Source organism: Ixodes scapularis, unplaced genomic scaffold (assembly GCF_016920785.2).
Source record: "Ixodes scapularis isolate PalLabHiFi unplaced genomic scaffold, ASM1692078v2 PGA_scaffold3__209_contigs__length_174095766, whole genome shotgun sequence".
Taxonomy (NCBI): domain Eukaryota; kingdom Metazoa; phylum Arthropoda; class Arachnida; order Ixodida; family Ixodidae; genus Ixodes; species Ixodes scapularis.
Window position 1 is genome coordinate 18,831,127 of NW_024609868.1, and position 19,564 is coordinate 18,850,690.

Sequence of the window (19,564 nt, forward strand, 5' to 3'; positions counted from 1 at the left end):
GATCGCCGTGAGGCAACCAGGAGCGCGGATTGTCGACGAACTCGAACATCAATCAGTGGCGCTACTCTGCTCCCTACGGGAGCATATACAGTGGCATCATTTCGTCCTGGCTTAAACGTTCTAGACCGAATGTTTGAGATTCTGAGTGCACTACATAAGGAGCCCAGCATGGCCTTGCCGACTCACTCTTGCGTTAGCCAGTTGCCATGCCGACGCCTCGACACTCGCTGCTGCCGCCTTCAATGCTTTCTCGATGCTCGTTCGTGACAATATTGATGTGGGCTTTTTATTCTAAATTCTGGTTAGTAGGATTGAAGAAATCATTTCATAATCTTTTTAAACAATAATTTGTGTTGACTTGGATCGCAGCATCTTGTTCAAAGCCATGTCTGCTAATATTTTGGGTCTCCATCTTACAGCTTGTGAACAGGGAGATGTTCTGGGTTGTTTCGGAAATCTGCGGAGAGTCTAATCCCATTCGGCGGATGAAGACTGTGAAGCAGTTTGTCAAGGTCGCAAGTGAGTGGCCCTGTTCTCTCGTTGTACGTTTCGAGTTCTTTGTGGGATTGAACACCTGGAACAAGCTGTGTGAAAATGGCCATTCGAGGTATTCTATATAATGCCCTTTGATGAGCTGCAAGACATCAAGTAAAAGGGGGATTTTTTGTGTGAAAATGCTCGAGTAAGAACCTTCACTCGGTTTGAATCTAAGGAAGAATTCTTGGCATCATCAATCTGTGGGGACTGTTTGCAGAAGGCATATATGAAACCTAATTTGTATTAGGGCAAAAAAAAAAAAAGAAAAAAAGGATAGGTCTGAGAAGTTGTTTTTTTAGTTTGCAGAGATGACTATAATTTGTGGTGCCAGCTTCCACAAACCTAATTGTTTACAAATCATCTGGATCAGTTGCACAATATGTTGCACAATATGTGTTGAGTTACGTTCCGCGTGGAATTTAATGTTCTTACGTAAATATTCAATAAAAAACATGCAATCTGCTCAGTCCTGCGTTTAGTTACAACGCAGCATTTCGAAGAAACCGAAGGGCTTGTAAATTCAAAGGCAAACCGATCCACTTATAGTTGAGTCCGTGAAGCATGCAGCTGATTTTCGTGTTTTCTGTAGAAAGAGGTTGTGTCCCAACACTTTCATTGTTGCGTATGCTTGGGTTGTGTGTGACCGACAATCTTCTTCTCATCCCGAAGGACAATGCAAGGAATGCAAAAACTTCAACTCCATGTTTGCGATCCTGAGCGGTCTGGGCCATGGAGCCGTGTCCAGGCTCAGGTCCACCTGGGACAAGCTTCCGACCAAATATCAGAAGATGTTCGAGGTGAGTGGCCGGCATTTGCTCGTTTTCTTGACGTTATGAAGTGGGACACTACCCAGAAAAAAAAGAATAGCTGCAAAAAAAGTTGACTTTGGAAAATGTATCTATATTTGCCAACATCTAGAGAGTAATCCCAGAAAGTTTTATTTGTTTACACTGCATGGTCATTTTTTTATAAATTATTTTCAGTCCACCGATGCTAAAGAAAATATAGAGGTTTGAACACGTTTTTCTCCATTTCACTTTTTGGCATAAAATTTGCTCAATAAATCTTTTGTTAAAGTATGAATCTCTTGAGAGACAATTTTTGCAGCTTCTTTACCGAAATTTTATGGAGCCGGTTAGTATTGACTTAGATTTTGCATTTTCATGTTCCTTTATTATGATAAATTGTAATGTTTAAAACCCGAGACTGTGGTGATAAAAAAATGTTAAACTTTGAAGGTGAAGTAAAAAGGCACCGGAGAACACGTCTAAAAAAATTTGAGACGTCTTCACCTGTGCCTTTTTTCTTCAACTTGAATGTTTCCTACATTTCCCTCACCACAGTCTCAGATTTTAAACATCATGATTAACTATCACCAGCTTGCCTGCACTTTCACTGTTTGTTCATGAAAAATTTTAATTTTCAAAACTTAGTCAAATAAATAAAAAAAAAAAAAGTTTTTTCATTATTTTTTTAAGCTAAAAAAATGAACTTTCACAGCTTCATTCAGCAGATTCCATGCCAAGCTATGCTTTACTTTGTTGAGGGGATATAGTACCTCATAAAACTGGTTCACAGGGTTGAAACTTTGCATGCCCTCCTTCTATATGGCTACAAACACCATATTATACCTTACTTCATTTACGTCAACACTGCTGTCTTCTTGTATGGGGGACCACAATAAAAACAAATACAGAAACCCTGCACATATTCCAGGGGGGTGGCACGATGGCATCCCTTAACACAGGATGTTAGCGGCTCGGATTCTCAAAGGAAGTGTGAGGAAACACCACGGAAACCATTGCAAAACGCGTAAAGCATACTTCAGAGGACAATCTGTACAAGCAAGTGATAAATTAAGAAGAAAGCGAAATTCTAAACATGCCCCAAGAGGATTCAAATCAAAGACCCTGTGATTGTGAGCTCGTCATTCTACCACTGTGCTGATCAGTGGATAGATAGCAAGCTAAATGGTTTTGTTTAAACAGTATATGGGAAGAAATAAAATATCCAAGAAGTGCCCACCATCACATAAAAAAAAGACAGAGTTTGGAATAAAATAAAATGTTAGAAATAGGAGATAGAAAAAAACTGTGATGGCCACTACAAGTTCCAAAGAGTGCCGCAGAAACACATTCTGTGTATACCGGTTCTTATCTGTAAGACCAAGATAAATCAAGAAATCTTTATACTTCCCTCGCAACACTGACCTTTATTTCTTTATTTCCTGTGCTAGGATCTACAAGAATTAATGGATCCTTCGCGGAACATGTGTAAATACAGGAATCTCATCAACAGTGAGCAGATGAGGCCACCCATTGTAAGTTGCTGCAGCGTGTTTCTCGACGGCTGAAATGGCTGTTACTGCCTCCTGGTGTCCGGTTTTTGATGCAGTCTTTCTTGTCCTCTACAGATTCCCTTCTACCCCATCGTCAAGAAAGACCTCACATTCATTCATTTTGGAAACGACACCATTGTGGACAATCTGGTCAGTTGGTGAATCTAGAGTCCTATCTGCCTGCTTCGAGCGAAAAACGAGCACATTTCTGCCCTTCTTCTTTCTTACGTTTAGTGGCTTGCAAATGTTTGATTTCCTGTAATATTTTCGTCACTTCCAGGTCAACTTTGAGAAGCTCAGGATGATTGCCAAGGAAGTTCGCCAACTCATGAACATGTGTTCAGTTCCTTACGTAAGTGGTCTTTATTTTGTTGCCAGTTATGATGAAACTAGCGTGGCTTGTTCTGGGTCCCCACTCGGAATCTCGCAGCTACAATCACAATCGGCCAGGCTGAGTTTCCAAAATAAATTCCACAGTGGCCTACCATGACACTTGATAGTTTTATGTGAGCCCATAGGGAAAAGATGTTTTATTCATAATTTTTGTTTATTTGGGTGAACTCACTTCTGCATTGTTCTACAAAACAAATGTGTGCCATCTACTTTCATATCTATGTGAAATTAGATTGCACTCTGCTGCAAAAACCAATTAATGCTATCTCTTTAACTCTTTCATGGTCAATTTTTTTTAGATATTTTTTTGTGGTTGGGTTTTGCTTTCAAAGAAATCACGTAAAGAGGGGTTAATGCACAGGGTTTTTTCTTACTTATCTAGCGAGAGACCATACAGTGCTTGCAAGCTGTTCAGCTTTAGAAGTATCAAATGTAAATATTGAAGTCAGAAAGAGGTCACCTTTCTTTCATTTGGTTTCATTTTAGCGCGTCCCGTCCGCTTCCGCGACATTCCGGCAGGTTCAGATTCCAAACGAACGGTACTTTACAGAGCTTCTCCATCAGATGGTAAACTCTTATCCTTCGAATTGAATTCTGAGAAGCGTTAAAAGTCTAAATTGGAAGATCCGGCGCTTCTATTGCCACTTCCGCCAGAGCAGCCAACACATGAATCGAAAATCTCATGCGTGTCACTTGCGTAACTATAAATAGCCCAAGAAAAGCTATACATGGTGCATATATAACATTTATAGTTTGCAAAAGACAAAACAAATAGCAACACCTCCCGCGGTGCATACGGTTTTGCATTTAGGCGGGTACTTTCAAATGTGCAATCGCAGTCATTCATTTACAGCGACAACAGTCAAACAGTTAAAGGGCCAGCATGGCATCGGGTCCCCCTTCTGTAGTTTTGTCGACGCAGTGGTTCGGTCTCCTCCAGCGCTTGTGACGCGGCACTTTCTGCAGGACCTCTACACCATGCTGGAGGCTGGAGGCAGCCCGCTGAATCCCGCGCTGGCGTCGCTGAACAGCTTTGCGGCTGCGGCCGTGGCTGGTACGGGGGCGAGCGCCATGCTGGCGCGCAGGCGCAAGCGCAGCACCGCCCAGCCGAGCCCCAAGAAGATGTTTGAGGAGGCCCAGATGGTGCGCAGGGTCAAGGCGTACCTGGCACACCTGCGCGTGGTCACCGACGAGACGCGTCTGCTCACCATGTCCATGGAGTGCGAGCCACACCCCGTTCCTCCAGGTTGGTGCACGTCATTTGGCGAATCTGCTTTGGTTGTGCAAAACCCTTAGATAGACCTAGCCCCACACTTTTAAATGCATAGCATTTATAGCATTTCTGCGTCTGAGCCTGGAGTCGATAGAGCGTGCAGTTGCTGATTGCATGCTTTTCATGCAATCAGCGACTACTCTTACGGTGGGGGCTTTCCTAAGTGTGCGCTCGGTGGCAGCAAAGCACACTGCATATATACTATGAAGGCTCCTGCTTGTACTACTACCAAAGCTGCCCGTAAGCGTCAACAGCGGGTGCGGAAGGTGAATAGGGTGGAGGAAGGGACGTGGCTGCTAAACAAGAGCGACGAGCCCAGCAGCGACGCAAAGCCATTTCACAGAGAACCAGTTTGGTGCAGCGTGTAATGTCTTCGATAGACTGTGGTTTTGGGAGGATGTGAGCAAAGGCGTTCTCAAAAATGCCTTCGTAAGATGCCGAAGGGACAGCCAATTTTTTCTTCTTGCAGGATTCATTGCATTCAGTGAAACGCGAGAGTCATTTGCTGCAAATTCCCATATGTTCACTATGGCTTGCAAACCTTGGGGACTAGCAGCTTTGGCTAATCAGATTTTTCGGTTCACATTTTAATATTGGGCTGCCGTTTTAAAACATTTAGTTGCCTGCCATCATATGGTGTGAATGTCATGAAGTGAATTGAGCTCACAAGGGGCTGCACCTAAAGTCGTTTTGTCGTCTCTTTAATCGTCTCTTTAATTAATGTCAAGGTATGCTCAAGATAGGTTTGTTCTCGCTTCTGTATGAACATTCATATTTCTATTTCTGCAGCGATCCCGGTGGTAGTGCCGACCAATGTGCACCCTCAGCGCAAGCGGAATCCTTCTCCACGCAAGCGGCACCCATCGCCTACATTGTCCACAGCAAGCAGCAACAGCAGCACCTCCGAAGGGAAAAAGTCCATCAACTCCGCAGGCGGCGTCAAGTTTGGTGCGTTCCTTTTTCGTCTGTTTTTGGCGTCTTGATGAGCTGCATCAGTCTGAGATCTGTTTGGGTATGAAAGTAATAGACTAGATGACAGCATACGGATTACGGGGATCGGCGGTTTTGGTGCAAACTTACAACATAGACGCGCTTACAATTGCAGCTGTATCTAAGTCCACTCCAGGAAAAAAAGAAAAAAATGTACCTAATATAGAAATTAAGTTTATTGAACAAAAGAAGAGAAAATATCTAAAAAAAAAAGAAGAGGCATTTTGTCACCAAAGCTATAAATGTTAATCTCTCATTAAAAGTAGTGATGTTACAATTGATTAAGCTTCAATGTAATGAAATCACAAACGGTTTCATGAATGAATCTAGTTTAGAGATGCTGCAAACTTTTAGCAAACCTAAAGTTTGAAGATCGAACCCAGGCGTTCGAAAGGCTCGGAAATATTTTTCGAAATGTCAAACTTGTTACATAAAAAATTCGACGATTTTCAAACTTCTGAATTTTGACACTAGGAAATTCAATTGTTTTCAAACTCCTGATTTTTCGCACTATGAAAATCTAAAATTTTCGAAATTTCAACCTTATTACACTAAAAAATTTGCCGATTTTCAAACTTGCTAAGTTCAAAAGTTTGATGAACTTCGAATTTCTGAACAAAGATTCAACGAAATTCAAATGTAGTTGAACTCTCTAAATAACAAGGTATCAATGTGTGAAGTGGAGTAAAAATTACACTGGAGTTTTATTGAGCTGATCGTGCCTCAAAGGACTCACTTTTAAAGCGCTGAATGATCACGTTGGGTTGGCCTCGGCTTCGCACCTTTTTCTTTCAGCTTCCGCACGGAGCCTCTCCCACGCACAACTCCGTAGGTTGCCCCGGGGTAAACTGTGGGCCAACAGATCCCTGCAGGCTTGAAATTGAACCGAGACGCTTCTCTGGAACGTCCTTCAAAGCCACGCGCGATGCGGATGCGCTAGAGGAAATGCTGGATCGGCGCTTACGTCATTATCATTAGTAGTTGGCTGCATTTTAGAGCAGCCAATGTCTCCATTCATCGAAAAATAAAAGTTCCTGACAGTGAAATATGGTTAGCCCAGTGACAACCAGTCGTGGCTGATCAGCTGTATTTTCGGGGGCTGGGGATCCCTTAATTTAGTCTGGTTGCGTTCCCCTCAACCTTGAGTTGTGTCGGGTGCTGTGCCTGTGTCCACAGTTTTGTGCATCCCACAAGTTGTCTTGCTAAAAGTGAACGCCCAGAGTAACTAAAAATTTTTGGGAAGCCTGGATGCCTTTATGTACATGTGTTATCCTGTTTATTTGGTTGTCTTATGTTAGCATTGCATTTAGGCGACGTTTAATCTGATTGCTACTAATTTTCAATGAAGTAGGAAGTACTTTCACCTGACAGCCTCGGGGCCTTTCGATGAACCGTTCAATTAGTTCAACACTCATCTCATAAGTTACGAGAAATAACAAGTACCGTAATACAGGGGGTACCATTGGTACCACAGCACGGAGTAGGAAGGGGTATAGTCACGACATAAGAGAAATGGGCAATGCTTTTAGTAAAATTTGTAGCTCATTTCGCAATTTTTTTAGATGAATTCATGAAAACTTGGTTTGAAACTGCGGAATTTGATCTCAGTCCGTGAAATTCAGACTTCAAATCAGAACTTTCAAACTTGTCCCTTGAAATCTTTGAATTTTCAAACATAAATCTTGAAGAAATCGAAATGTCTGAATTTTTCTAACTTGATTTGTAAAAAATTCAGAATCTTTGAACTTGAAGTTTCAGAAACAACATTTTCGAATTATTCGAATTCAAACCTTAGTGGGGTTCTAAAGTTGCGAAGCGTTTCACTTTCGAACCTTAGCGAGGTTCAAGGTTTTCAAAACCTTTCAAACTCAAACTTCGGGAGGTTCGCGGCATCCCTAATCTAGTTACAGTGACTACTCACAAAAAGTAACAGAGTTATGTACCAAATACTTCTCAGACATCCCACTACTGACCGACAAATATCAGTTTCCAACCCAGGAAAGAGATTGGCACAACTCTGTTTCCATTCCACACTTGGGGCTCGTGGCAGAGGTTGAGGCAGCAGCAATGAACTGATGACAAGACTAAGTCATTGGGAATTTGTGTATTTGTCGACATAATTCCAGGCAGTGAGTAAATCGGCTAAGCTACAAGTTTGTAAAATATGTGTAAATAGAATTCCGCCGTAAATTTCCAAAAGGATCGAAGTTACTGAAACAACCTAATTGGATCCACTTGAATAGTACTTCCAATCACTTACTAATCTTGCACGAATAGGTAGTACTGCTTATAATCAAATATTGCAGTGTCTTTATTCCAAAGAGGGCCACTATATAGTGGTTTTTCCTTGCATCGTAAAGCCCGTAAATGACGCGGCGCTATTCAATTCGAAGTGCACTTTGCTTGGGCCTACAGTGCTGACAGCTTAAATATCGTGGGACATGGCAAGTCCCGAGCACCTTACCATCGCTTCGCAATCATTGAGATTGCAGCATTAACCTACAAGAACACCGAAGAATGAGTTGCAAAGCAAGCAGAAACATAATAAGCTATGTCTCGCATTCCTTAGGCTGCCAGTGATTACTTTAGTAACTTTACAGCCCTGCAGTGTGAAGGCTGTAAATCCTGTGGTACTATTTTATTAAAACCACTATTTGTATTCGGCGTAGACTATTTTGTGCTACGTCGTCGGGGCCACCGTAGCCTCGGCGGTGCTCCAACTACGTCAAAGCTAGCCGCACGTGGGAACGAGGCGCAGGATGAAGCCACGTGCTCTCGCCGCAGTGTGGGGCACTGCGGAAGGTATGCCAGCCTCGTCAGTGCAGCGCGGAATGGACGATGGCGAGCGTAGCAGTCGGTTCACCGCTTCGTCTGCCACCGGCGTGTGCTGACGTGTCGTGCGGCCCTTGGACGCAGGTACAGACTCCCCCCAGGCGATGCGGAAGCTGCTTGCCCTGTCTGACCAGAGCAAGGTGCGGCCCCACCAGCCGCCCCGGCCCCCCGCGTCTCCGTCCCCCGGGATCAAGCGGAGGGGCTCCACCACCCGGGAGCTGCCGTCCCAGGCCACGGCGGTGGCCGGCGCCACCTGCCACGGCCGGTCCCACTCGGACACCGGCTACGTCCAGCCCGTGGACTTGTCCGCCGAGAGCTCGAGCGTGACCAGCCTCAACAACCTGCCCCTGCGCAAGTCCCACGTGTCCGGTGAGGAATCTCGTCTTCCATAATTTCTTTGCTGAGTGAAAAAAACTCAGGGTGTCTACTAATCTGGAATTGTTGGGGAACTTCGAAGCGTCTGTAAAAATCGGGGAAATATTCAGAAAATTGGTTAAAGGGACCATGAAATGAGTTTTCAACTTCTTCTTCAGCTTTCCTCCTTAATTCAATAGAAAAATGAAAAATCATGTCGTGATATAGTATTTCGCCAAATGTGACGACTCCAAGATTCCACCATGTTTTTTAAGCACACCACGGAGTTTGTCATTCGTGAGCGATGGTAAGTGCCATCATGGCACTCGTTGGCCATAAAAACAAATTCAGATATTCGTCAACGAATTGATTGTTGACGAACGTGTATGTCCGAGTGACGCAGTGCTTTTGTCCAATGCGTGAGCTGAAGTCGGCCGACGTGCTTTGGGTACCACACATGTATTATAGTGAAAAGGCTGATTGTTTTCGAAGGAAAGGAGATACGAAATAGTCCGATGTATTTTCAAAGTTTTGTACCGAAAAACCGGCTTTTGATTTTTTACCCTCTTCATTTTGGCCCGCTAAACAATATGTGATTAGTAAAATCCCAATCTGAAGTCATTTATCCCATCCCTAAATTCATTTCATGGCCCTCAGGGGAAGTCACCAATGTGGGCGCGGCGCTGTGACACGCGACGGTGTGGTAGGGTACGGCATGGAGTAGCACGGAGGGCTTTCACGCCAAGTAACATTTGCTCGAGGCATCGCTGGGCAGCGTAAGCCACCGCTCGATTCGCCGAAATAAACGGGATAGCTCGAACACCTGCTGCAACCCTATCCTCTGCATTTTCGTCTTGAAATGGTTGGGGAATTTAATAGAAATATTCGAGAAAAGCCAGAAGAGTCTGGGAATTTGAGAAAAGCGATTTGGTAGACACCCTGACAAATAATTAAAGTCCTCCTTTGTTCTACTGTGCATTGGAGACAGACGTGCAAGTCTGGGCAGTGTGGCGGTGGGACTTCACGACGTTAAGTCTCGTGTCGCGTGTTTTGGACGTTGCACAACATGGTCGCATGACATGACGTCGCACAAAGTCTTGACAGTCGGCATCCACCATTACTAGATCTAATAACATTGACACCGTGTTGTCACGTTGCACCACGGTGTGAGAACGTGATTTCATATGACCTGGCATCATGGCCTGGTGCATGTCCCATGGTCACATGACCCATGGTATAATCTTGCTAAATTTAGCTGACAACGCCACTTCCATGCTGCTTCCATTGGCACAGTCCGTCTCTGGCGACGGCAACACGACAGTTTTTCCAATTCCAACTTCACTTCTGTTGAAATGCATTCTGTTAGATCTGGTGGTGCTTAGCTTTTGGCACCTTGGTTTTACCAAGGTCATGCTTATTCTTTTTTTCTCTGCTTCTTATATGAAATGTGGGGAGGCAATCAATGCAGTCGGGATGATGTCAGAGCGCCAAGATCTTTATGGCCGATTGAAAAAAATAGTGGGTAGACTTCAAGGCATCTAGCATTGAGGTTTACCAACTATCTTTCCAATCGGAGCCAATCGGAGCTCGGCGTAATTCTGACATCACCCCAACTCCACAAAAAACAAACGGCTTACTCTCCACATAATAAACATTTTCTAAATTTCGTGTTATTTTTTTTGTCAGATCTTTAAAAAAAATTCTGTCCCTAGCACATTTTTGCGTATGTGAGCCAAAGATTGATGTTAATATGTTTGGTGCCAGAGGCTGTACTGGGTTTGCCTGTGGGCAGTTTGCTTATTGGCAGGCTGCAAGTAGGCAATCTGCCACACATAAAGTGGCAGATGTAGTCAACTCTTGTCGTGCGAACAATTTAATATCTGTTAAAGTCGAGTCATGAAGTGGAAATGTCCCATCCTTTTCTTGACGTAGCATGTTCGGTGACCTCTGCGGATAGCGGCGTCGGAAGCTACCATTCCTCTCACGACAGTGACTCCAGCCGTTGTTCCATCGGCTACGACAGTCCCCAGCAGCGACGTCCCTCAGGTTAGCTCATTTCGAGATTCTGCACCCTTCCTACTAACTCCACGTAACCGAGCCTGTTTACCAGGGATTGTAACAAACAACTTCTTCCTGTCTCGATACTCTCTTAGTAACCCAGCCTTGAGCTCGCCTACTTTGAATAAGATTTTTTTGCCTGCCATTACTTACAAACTGACAGCTCTCACTGTACTCAAGGGCAACTTTCTGCGGCATTTCCAAAGAGAGGAGTGCACATGCACAGCTCTATACCCTGTTTCACCTTACATCGAACTGCAGCAAATACTACAAGCCATGGGAGTCAATCTAATGACGTGTGAGTGCGACCTTTGGAAGGTGCGCAGTGGTGCGCGGGACACATAGTTCTGTCATGTGTTCACAGTGCTGGATTGATTGGGATGGCTCGTAGCGTCGACTGCGATCTATTGGAAGCTGAAACGAAGTATGGTTGGCCCTCGAAAGTTTCCCCCGGGAATAAGCAAACCAACGAAAATGGCACATTAGTGCTTCTTTGAGACCCTTATTCAATCTGTGTATAGCCGAATTCCCTCATAGCTTTCGAATTTTGATCGACCAGTATTCCCTTCACCACTGCTGCCTCCATCTCGTGGAGGTATCATCGTAGCTTAAGTCGTCAATATAAACTTTCCAAAGGGTCTAGCATTTCTCCGAGAGCCTCTCTTTCCCTTTTTTACAATCTAACAAAGACAGTGATGGAAAAAAGAAAAGCCCTTGCATCCGTTCTATCTGACAATCCCCGTTCCTTCCGTCTCCGACTTCCTGCACTAGGCGGCGCCGCACCCCCGTCTCCTCCCTCTTCGAGAAGCCGCAAGAGCACGCCTCCTTTCCCTCACGCTGTCCCTGTCTTGCCGCCCCTTGCACCTGGGCAACTTCAAGGTAGGACGTTGCAGCCAGTCACTCGGCTTGATTTTGTTGGACTCGCGCGTGATTCGTTAGAAGACTAAGCACTAGGCGTACGTCATCTGATTTGTTTTGAGGCGTTGCCCAGTCGTCCTATGGTCTGACAATTTTGCCAAGTCGTCGCTGTGTTTTCCGTACCTTAAAGCTAAACATTGCAGACAGAAAGCTCTGCAGAGTCTAAGTTCGAAGGGATTTGGCCTACAAGGTGACGCCGTCTAGCCGCAGAAGCGGATGGGGTGAATCTACTTTCTGCCGCATCGCTCGGATATGACTGTAAATGACAGTTTGTATCAAGCAGACGTTGACATGGAAGCAGACGTGTGCTTTTGTTGTCACGTCCGCTTGTAATCGACAGTGGCGCCATGTGAAAGAGGGAGAGGAAAACAGGAGCAGTTCATCTGCTGCTGCAGTTCGAAATGTCGATACAGTCTTTACTAGACTGGGACGGCCTTTCTGGTTAGTTTTATCAGCTAGATTTTCTACCATTATTTTTGCAGCTATTCTGTCAGTTTCTTGACTAACTGGAGCCTGGGCAGATCGAATACAGAATTCCTCATAATTTTGTTGTTACTTTTGTTTGTAATGTTTTTTTTGTTTTGTTTTGTTTTTTATCTCTTCCGGTCTAGTTATCCTTGTGACACAAAGGTCATAGCGGTAAATTATTCTCATTTCTGCATCGCTTGGCTCTGCTTCTGGCTTGCTTCCTGCGGGGTCGCTTTTGGCTCTTGTCTCTCGCTGGGGAAGAATGCATCTTTCACGTTTTTTTTTTGGGAACTTTCTGTGGTGGTCTACAGCAAGCCTAACGTCTTGTTAGGTTGTTGGTGCATGGTTTTTGGAAAGTTATGGCCCTGATGATGTTCTCTGGCACCTTTGCACTGTGTTTTCTCCACAATGTTTTTCTGTGACGTTTCATGTAAGAAATGATTGTGGCAGTGATTACCATTTCTACTCGCACATGAGTTATGTCCAAGTCAACATCTATAAACCTGCTGTGTGTATGGTTCATTGTTTTTGTAGTGTAATTACATCTCAGTTTTCAAGGTGGATATCCTACTACTACATGCTGGTGCTCATGCACTGATTTACATTTGTCCCAAGTTGGCAAATTAATTTTTTTCCTTTGTTGACTGTTATTCTGGACTAAGATCCTGGTCATGCCAGATAATCTGTCCAAGTAAGTTGTTACTGCCAGGCCAGCTGCCTTACAGTAGCAACCAGTCAAGAGTAAACTTAGCATTTGCTCAAGCTAAGTATGTTTTAGATTGTATGTGATGTAATGAAGCATAAGTGCAGTAATTTTCTGAGCATCTGTTTACATTTGTTTTGCATTTTAACATCTCTTCAGAATGCTGTATGACATCTTGGAATAACACATCCCTTCTTCATACAAGTGCTTTCGTGAGCCCTTATATAATGCGTGATTCCCAGAAGTGTTAATGTAACCTTGCCTGCCCGTTAAAAGATGTGCATCCATGCAGAACCCCAAATTCAAACTATAATAGATATCTACATTCCTTTCTATTCTTAGTCTGAGATTTCTTTCTACCTTACACTCGCAGTGGTGCAGTTAGTTAGCAGAAACACTTGATTGCCTACCGCTTAAGTGCACCTTTAACCCGTAGAAAAAGTTTTGGTCAATGTTTATAGATATATGGATATATCTTTGTATCCATTGCTGGTAAGGCGTTTGGCTTTCGAAATTCATTGTTGAAACAAGTTGGCGTGATAAACCGGCTATTTTTTCTCCAACGTAAATCTATTTTTATCGGTATTCAATCTCTGACGTGTAAATTGGTTAAAGAATAATATGAATCGTCAAGTGGTAGTGCACAAAACCATGCGAACGTCGGGCAGTAAGAACATTCGAAACGTTCCTTTAGTTGCACAAGTATTTCTGATCACTCTCCCTGAGAAAGGTAGTGGTGCACCAGGATATCAGGAATGCAAGAATCTATAAAAAAAATGGTGTATCATAAACTTGATTGCATACATTGGTAAACACCGAAAAACAGGATAAAACCAAGACACCTAGTTTTTGCTCATCCTAGAGTCACTCAAAAGTCATGCTCAGAGTACTCTCAATCTTTTCCTCTTTGTCCGACAGTGTCACAATGGTCATTCGTCCATCCACGTTGCATGACATCTGTTTTTCTACCAGCGATTCGTAGATGCAATTCCAAAAATGCGACCTTTTCAGTCTTGAAAACGGTATGAGGAGACTGGCGATACTACCGTCATGGCTAATTGCGGCCTGCTGCGAGTTGGTAAAAAAGCTGGTGACAACTGGCACTGCTCACCTTTCCCAACATGACCGAAGAGACGTTACTCTGAGGCGCGCCTTATTGAATGGCTCTAGCTCGCCCTTTGCAGCGAATTTACGTCTGGTGCGTAGAGGGGGGTCACTGAGGCGTCTGCCGTCGTTGGCGGTGCCGTCGCGCAGGGCCCATGTCTCCCTCTTGCGTGCTGATGCCCCCCCCTCCCCCGCGAGAGCCCCCCCCATGCCCCAAGGGGGGGGCCGCCGCGGCCCCCCCTCCGCCGAGGAGGCCCCCAGACTACAGCGTGGCTGCACAGATGGCACGAAGCCGGCAGGCGCTCCGGCTGGCCAGGGCGCACTCCCACGAGGGGGTCTACGCCGGCGGAGTGGAAGCGCCCCTCCTGGCAGCGGACCATCCGGAGGGAGAGGAGGAGGAGGAGGAAGAGGAAGAGGGTAGGTCGTCCGACAGCAGATTTAGGGGTCCTCCCGACGAGCCCTGAGTTTTATGGTGTTTTGGGGGGACAGACTGATTTGTTTAGTTGTTTGTTTGTTGAACGAACGAACGGTCTTCGTTGCAAACTCCAAATATTTCTACGAGTTAGTCGGAAGGCTCAGAAGAACAGCTGACGTCCTGCTGGAAAACATGGCTTCCAAGAGGAGGTTCTTCAAAATCTGCTGTAGGAAATGTTTCTACGATGAAATTAGGTTCCTTTTGACTTGCATTCAACTACTGATGCCTGGAGACGTTTTGTGTGGCAGTAGGTTTGTTGTGGGTGGGTTCCTGCTGTAATTGGCAGTGCCAACGACTGATTTACTTTTTGTTTCCGGAAAACTTCAGCTGTAGTTGTGGCTTATCCAAAACCATCACAGTTACAATTAGAGGGGGTGTCCTCTATCGTTTTGTTTCCCTCACAGCATACGGTGACCAGGGGCTCCAGGTTTGACACTCAGTGAGAAAGGCGGCGAAACCACCAACCGCCGTGATTGGCCAGTGCTGGGCTCGACTTTGGCGCCAGCCAGTCGCAGTGCAATGCTGGCCGGTCGCGTCAGGCGGCGATATTGACGAGTTTTATAACGAGCGTCCAACTTGGAGGTTGAGAATTGCTATTGGTGCAAGCAATGATATGTGGCTTTGTGTGTTTTTAAGTTTAAGTTGAAAGGAAAGCACTACTGGTAGCACTTCCAGAGTTTTCGGCTCTGGAAGTGCTAGTCCAAAGTTGCTACTTTAGAGTAACTTGTGTGAGCCTTGTTAGTGCTGTCGTGGTATTTGCAACATGCTTAGCCTGCAGCCATTTTTGAAGGAAACCGTCGAGACACCTCTGTGTGCCGCAACAGTTTGAACAAATTGTTCCATTGTTACAAACATATGTGTCTCCATTTTTGAGTTTGCAAGTGTTTCTTGAAGGTTGTGTTGTGCCCTTTAATGCAAGCTGGACGTCTCTCTTTGTTAATTTTAATATTGCTGATGAATATTTTCTTGTGGTTTTCTGGCAAGTAAAACTCATGTTTTCCCTTTTGTTGCATGTTCTGTGGTTTTCTGGTGATGTGCTTCTAACTTGTGGTACTTTTTAAGAGTTCTCTCTGTTTTTCCTGGGTGTCAATTCTGTGTGCATGCATTTTGTGCATACTGCTTTTCTGTTTCTGTGTGTTTGCTCTGCTGGATGTTTCTCGGTCTTATGCTTGTCGCATGAGCTTTGCGCCACCGCTGCTGCCACCTGCGATGTTTCTGTGCTTGCAATGCTGGCCTTGTGCCCAACCTCGGTCTTTTTTTTTTTCGTCGTCGGACATCCTGCTTGATCTTGAGGTGTCACTCCGATGTTTTAATAATTTATTAGACTGCCCCTGAAATTTTTCTTGAAGCAGAAAGTACTGTTTAAAGGAAGAAACCATGCTTGGAAAAGTTATCTAATTTGTTTTCTTCAACTATCTGATAATTTGAGTGCACGAAATTTCGTAAACCTTATGGCATAGAGGTTGTTATTGGGTGGCTTTTAGGATGCAGCCTGTTTAGTCTGGCTTATCTATTTTCATGAATATAAGATGATTGCATACTTGATGAACCCCGGACTTCTACTGTGATGGTAATTTAGAACAATGCATAATTTCATTTAAAAAAAAAAAGATTTTATGATAATTTTCAGTACTTGATTATTCTTTTGCTGGGACACAAACTACCGTAATACACCAAGAGATAACCCACCTAGAATTGAAAGCATATTAAGCAAAGAAAATAAGGTAGGGCTAACGTTTGGTCTGCGACAAAAAAGAGTTAAAAAGTTAATGTAGCCAGCTCAAGAAGGGAAGGTATTCTAAAGAATGTGGAAGTTTCTTAATAGTAAATAATTTTAGAGTGCAGCTTTAAGGCACCTGTTTACGGCTTGAGCGTCGGCGTAACTGCGCGTTGCATTATGGCACGTTTCTCATAATGACGTCGCAAAGGTCACGACCTTCACGAGTCATGTCACGAGGGTCACGAGTGACATCGCGATAAAGGAGGGGGATGTGGAGGAGGGGGGCATATCCTCCTCTCCATATGTTCCACTCCTCCCCCTCAAGAGCTGCACTCTAATTCGGCAATACAAGAAATTGTAAACGTCTTTCATTCTTCGGATCCTGAAATTTCTACCATGTTCAATTATTTGGCATCTTTGTGGGACCGTGTAGAATTAATGTATGCAGTGCATTCCTCTTACAGCGATAATGGGAAAACCCGAAAGTGCAATCGTTATAAGCGATTATCGTTGTATCTGGGCTAGAAACTGATGGTTTCTAGTTTAGAAACTCTGGAGACTGATCGTTGGAAGCGGTTACATCGTTATGTGTGGTATCATTATAAGTGGATTGCACTGTACTACAAGCACCTGAAATTTTGGATGCCATTCATTCTATTACTCGATTTTTCAAACTTGGTTTGCTAGGTTTGCGCCCAGAAAACCGCCGCCATGAACTGAGTCTGCCAGTTTTGGTTTTGACTCGATACCATGTACTACATTAGAAAAACCGGATTGAGGCTATCTCGGATGTTAAGATGATGTTATAGCCGTTGTCCACTGCTATACAGCCAAAGCACGACTGCTGTTTTGTTTGTGTCTGAATGCTCGTTGTCTTTGTCGACGGGCCTAGTAGTGAAATTATATTGGTTGACTGAACGTGCATTGCGTGATCAATTTTATTGTACATAGCCAATCTTTTCCTTAAAAATCGAAGCGTTAAATAAGCCGTCGAAATGTCAGTAACGTGTTATTCTGTGACCAAACCCCCCCCAGCTGTCGAAGTTTTTGCTAGACGTCGAACTGTGTTGACACCAAGAGTAAACCTGCAGAAACCGTGAAGGACGCACTTCGTCTTTTTCCTGTCTTTGCAGACGAGGACGAAACGCAAGTCTCTGCCGTCTGATCTCTAGCGGAACAAGTTTGTCGTCTCCAAGGACTGCCACACCCGGGGGCACGGGTCACTAGTCTATTGTACGAGGTTGATCGGCACGCCGTCAAGGAAGTTGTGTGTGTATATGTGTGTGTGTACGTATGCAAAGACACTGTAGTTTTGTACAGTGGGGAGCTAACCTCCCTCTCTTGTTTCTTGTTTTTTTTTTCAGTCTCCCCTTCCATTTCTTCTCGCACACCGAGTGTGTAAAAAGGGGAGAGAGAAGAGCATGCCCACACAAAAACCAAAGATCTAGTGATGTGTACAAAAAAAAAAAAGACAGTTTACAAATGTAATTATTTGCTGCACCCATTTATGCATATGAGTACTATATAGATACTATGACAATGTTGAGCGAACCGACAACGCTTCCACTCTACACACATAAATGCCGCTCCGACGACAGACCACCATCGCACCCCTCATTTTTTATGTTCGCCCACGTGTCCCCTCGGCTGTGTGGGTGTACGAGCTTTGTACATAGGGGTGGCTTGTTTGTGTACCAAAGGCATGTTTTTATTCTTTTTTTTTGTAAGCCTTTCTCAGCTGTGCTGGGATTTGTCTTTGTCACGCACAATCTTCCAAAGGTACACAATTAGTTTCATCTTTTTTTCTTCTCCCAAGAGTGTGCATGTTTTCTTTGGGGCAGAGCCAGAAAACTCTAGCTTCAGTAAAAAGCTGTGCATGTACCAGATTTCTACGTATATAGAGAAAATAATATAAAGCACACATGCCCATTTCTGAACGTGTTTTTATCTTCTGCTTTGCATGTGTCCTTTTTTTAGACTTAAAAAATGTCTATCTTTATTACAAAGAAAAAAGAAGTAACCAAACTGGCAAGTTTTAGTTTCACCGTAGTTTCTTCTCAGAAAGTTCACTTTTAGCCTGGTTTCGGCCTCGGTGGCATTATTTGTGTCGTCCAAGGAAGCCTGGATCCAAGTCCGCTCTTGCACTCGAAAAGGAGCTCGGAACAATTTCCCAATCAGTATTATTTTTACATCAAAGCACCGTTATTTAGTGAAGCTGTCCAACTAAATTCTGCATTTAGGAGCACAATAGCGTGATTGTAACCCACTGTGGTCTGTCTCGAGTTGTCCAGCAGAGTGCTTTTTGTCTACTTAAGTTTCAAGTTGTGTGGCTAGCGAAGAAAGAAGTGTCCGGTATGTCAAGCGGTGTCAGCGTGCGATCGCCGTGGTTGACGTCTGGTGATGTGCGGGGGATGTGTTTTTGTGTTGAGGTTGGCCACATGTGTAGAAAAAAAGTCCCGTCGACTCGAAGGAAGCACTCCACTACGTCTAGTTTCTTGCCCGAGTGTCCTGTGGCGAAGTCTCTTTTGTAACATCACCTTTCCGAGATATTTTTGTACTGCCAGACAAAGTCGTGCTGTGAAAGAGAGGGGTCGAGGAAAGATCTGTTTGTATAGTGGTCATATCAGAGAACTGTAAATAAGACAAATCCATAATAAATATGGAAACATTCACCGTGCTTGTCTTTGTTGCTTAGCGACTGCTGTGTGCAGTTTTTTGTTTTCTTGCTCCCAAGTTCATCTTTTCTTGGTGGAAACAACTTGGCTTGGATTTGTGGAAGAAGCCGAATCTGTGGACTCTATTAAAATTGCCCTAAAGAGGTTCCAAGTGTCTTTCTATGTTAATAATTTGATCTGTGTTCTCTAAGTATGTTAAAAAAATCCGAAGTTCTATATTAAAGACATGATTCAACATTTATAAAGCACCTATAGTTGGCGACAGGTTGAGAGTTTAAGGAAATTTCATCTCGCCTTTTTCCACTTAAAGGGGCCTTGCAATGACTTTTGGACTGGTTTTTAATTTGCACCGAAACTGAGCGCAGTAACTTAGTGAAACTTTTCTTTTTCTCGAGTCTCCCTCTATTTTAAAAGTTAGAGGCAAATCAAAATTACAAAAACAAGCAAAAAAAATTACCTCCTTCATGACGTCCTTGGTTCTGGCTTGGGTGGCCGTCAACTAGAGGAAAGGTAGTGAGCTAAGCGAGCACTCGCGGTTTTCGCACTTCGTGTCGACGGATGAATGGATGAAGCGGGCTGCCAGGGCGGCTCGCATTGCATTTGCTGTGCGACTAAAGACTAATTCGGCATGACACTTCGTTGCCCACAAACGACAGCAACCACGGGGTAAAGATCAGTTCAGAACGGGAGCCACTTCGCGCTGCCAAACCGCCAAACGGCCAACCC

The 19,564-nt window shown here is 44.2% G+C and overlaps 1 protein-coding gene across 10 annotated transcripts in view; it reads left to right on the forward strand.

Moving 5' to 3' along the window:
- The window catches only part of LOC8041312 (rap guanine nucleotide exchange factor), a 397,988-nt gene extending 379,153 nt beyond the window's left edge, over nt 1-18,835 (forward strand). For 3 of the 10 annotated variants that reach the window (XM_042292313.1, XM_042292318.1, XM_040219720.3), the window contains 12 exons: nt 420-519; nt 1,207-1,334; nt 2,774-2,857; nt 2,951-3,025; nt 3,156-3,227; nt 4,235-4,514; nt 5,331-5,489; nt 8,448-8,732; nt 10,650-10,763; nt 11,547-11,654; nt 14,119-14,385; nt 17,297-18,835. In XM_042292313.1, coding sequence (XP_042148247.1) covers nt 420-519; nt 1,207-1,334; nt 2,774-2,857; nt 2,951-3,025; nt 3,156-3,227; nt 4,235-4,514; nt 5,331-5,489; nt 8,448-8,732; nt 10,650-10,763; nt 11,547-11,654; nt 14,119-14,385; nt 17,297-17,328 — 1,704 coding nt within the window. In that variant the 3' untranslated portion in view covers nt 17,329-18,835. The remainder of the gene's footprint in view (nt 1-419; nt 520-1,206; nt 1,335-2,773; nt 2,858-2,950; nt 3,026-3,155; nt 3,228-4,234; nt 4,515-5,330; nt 5,490-8,447; nt 8,733-10,649; nt 10,764-11,546; nt 11,655-14,118; nt 14,386-17,296) is intronic. The other 7 variants (XM_042292316.1, XM_042292320.1, XM_040504290.2 and 4 more) reach the window with 5 other exon arrangements.
- The last annotated feature ends 729 nt before the right edge of the window (nt 18,836-19,564 follow it).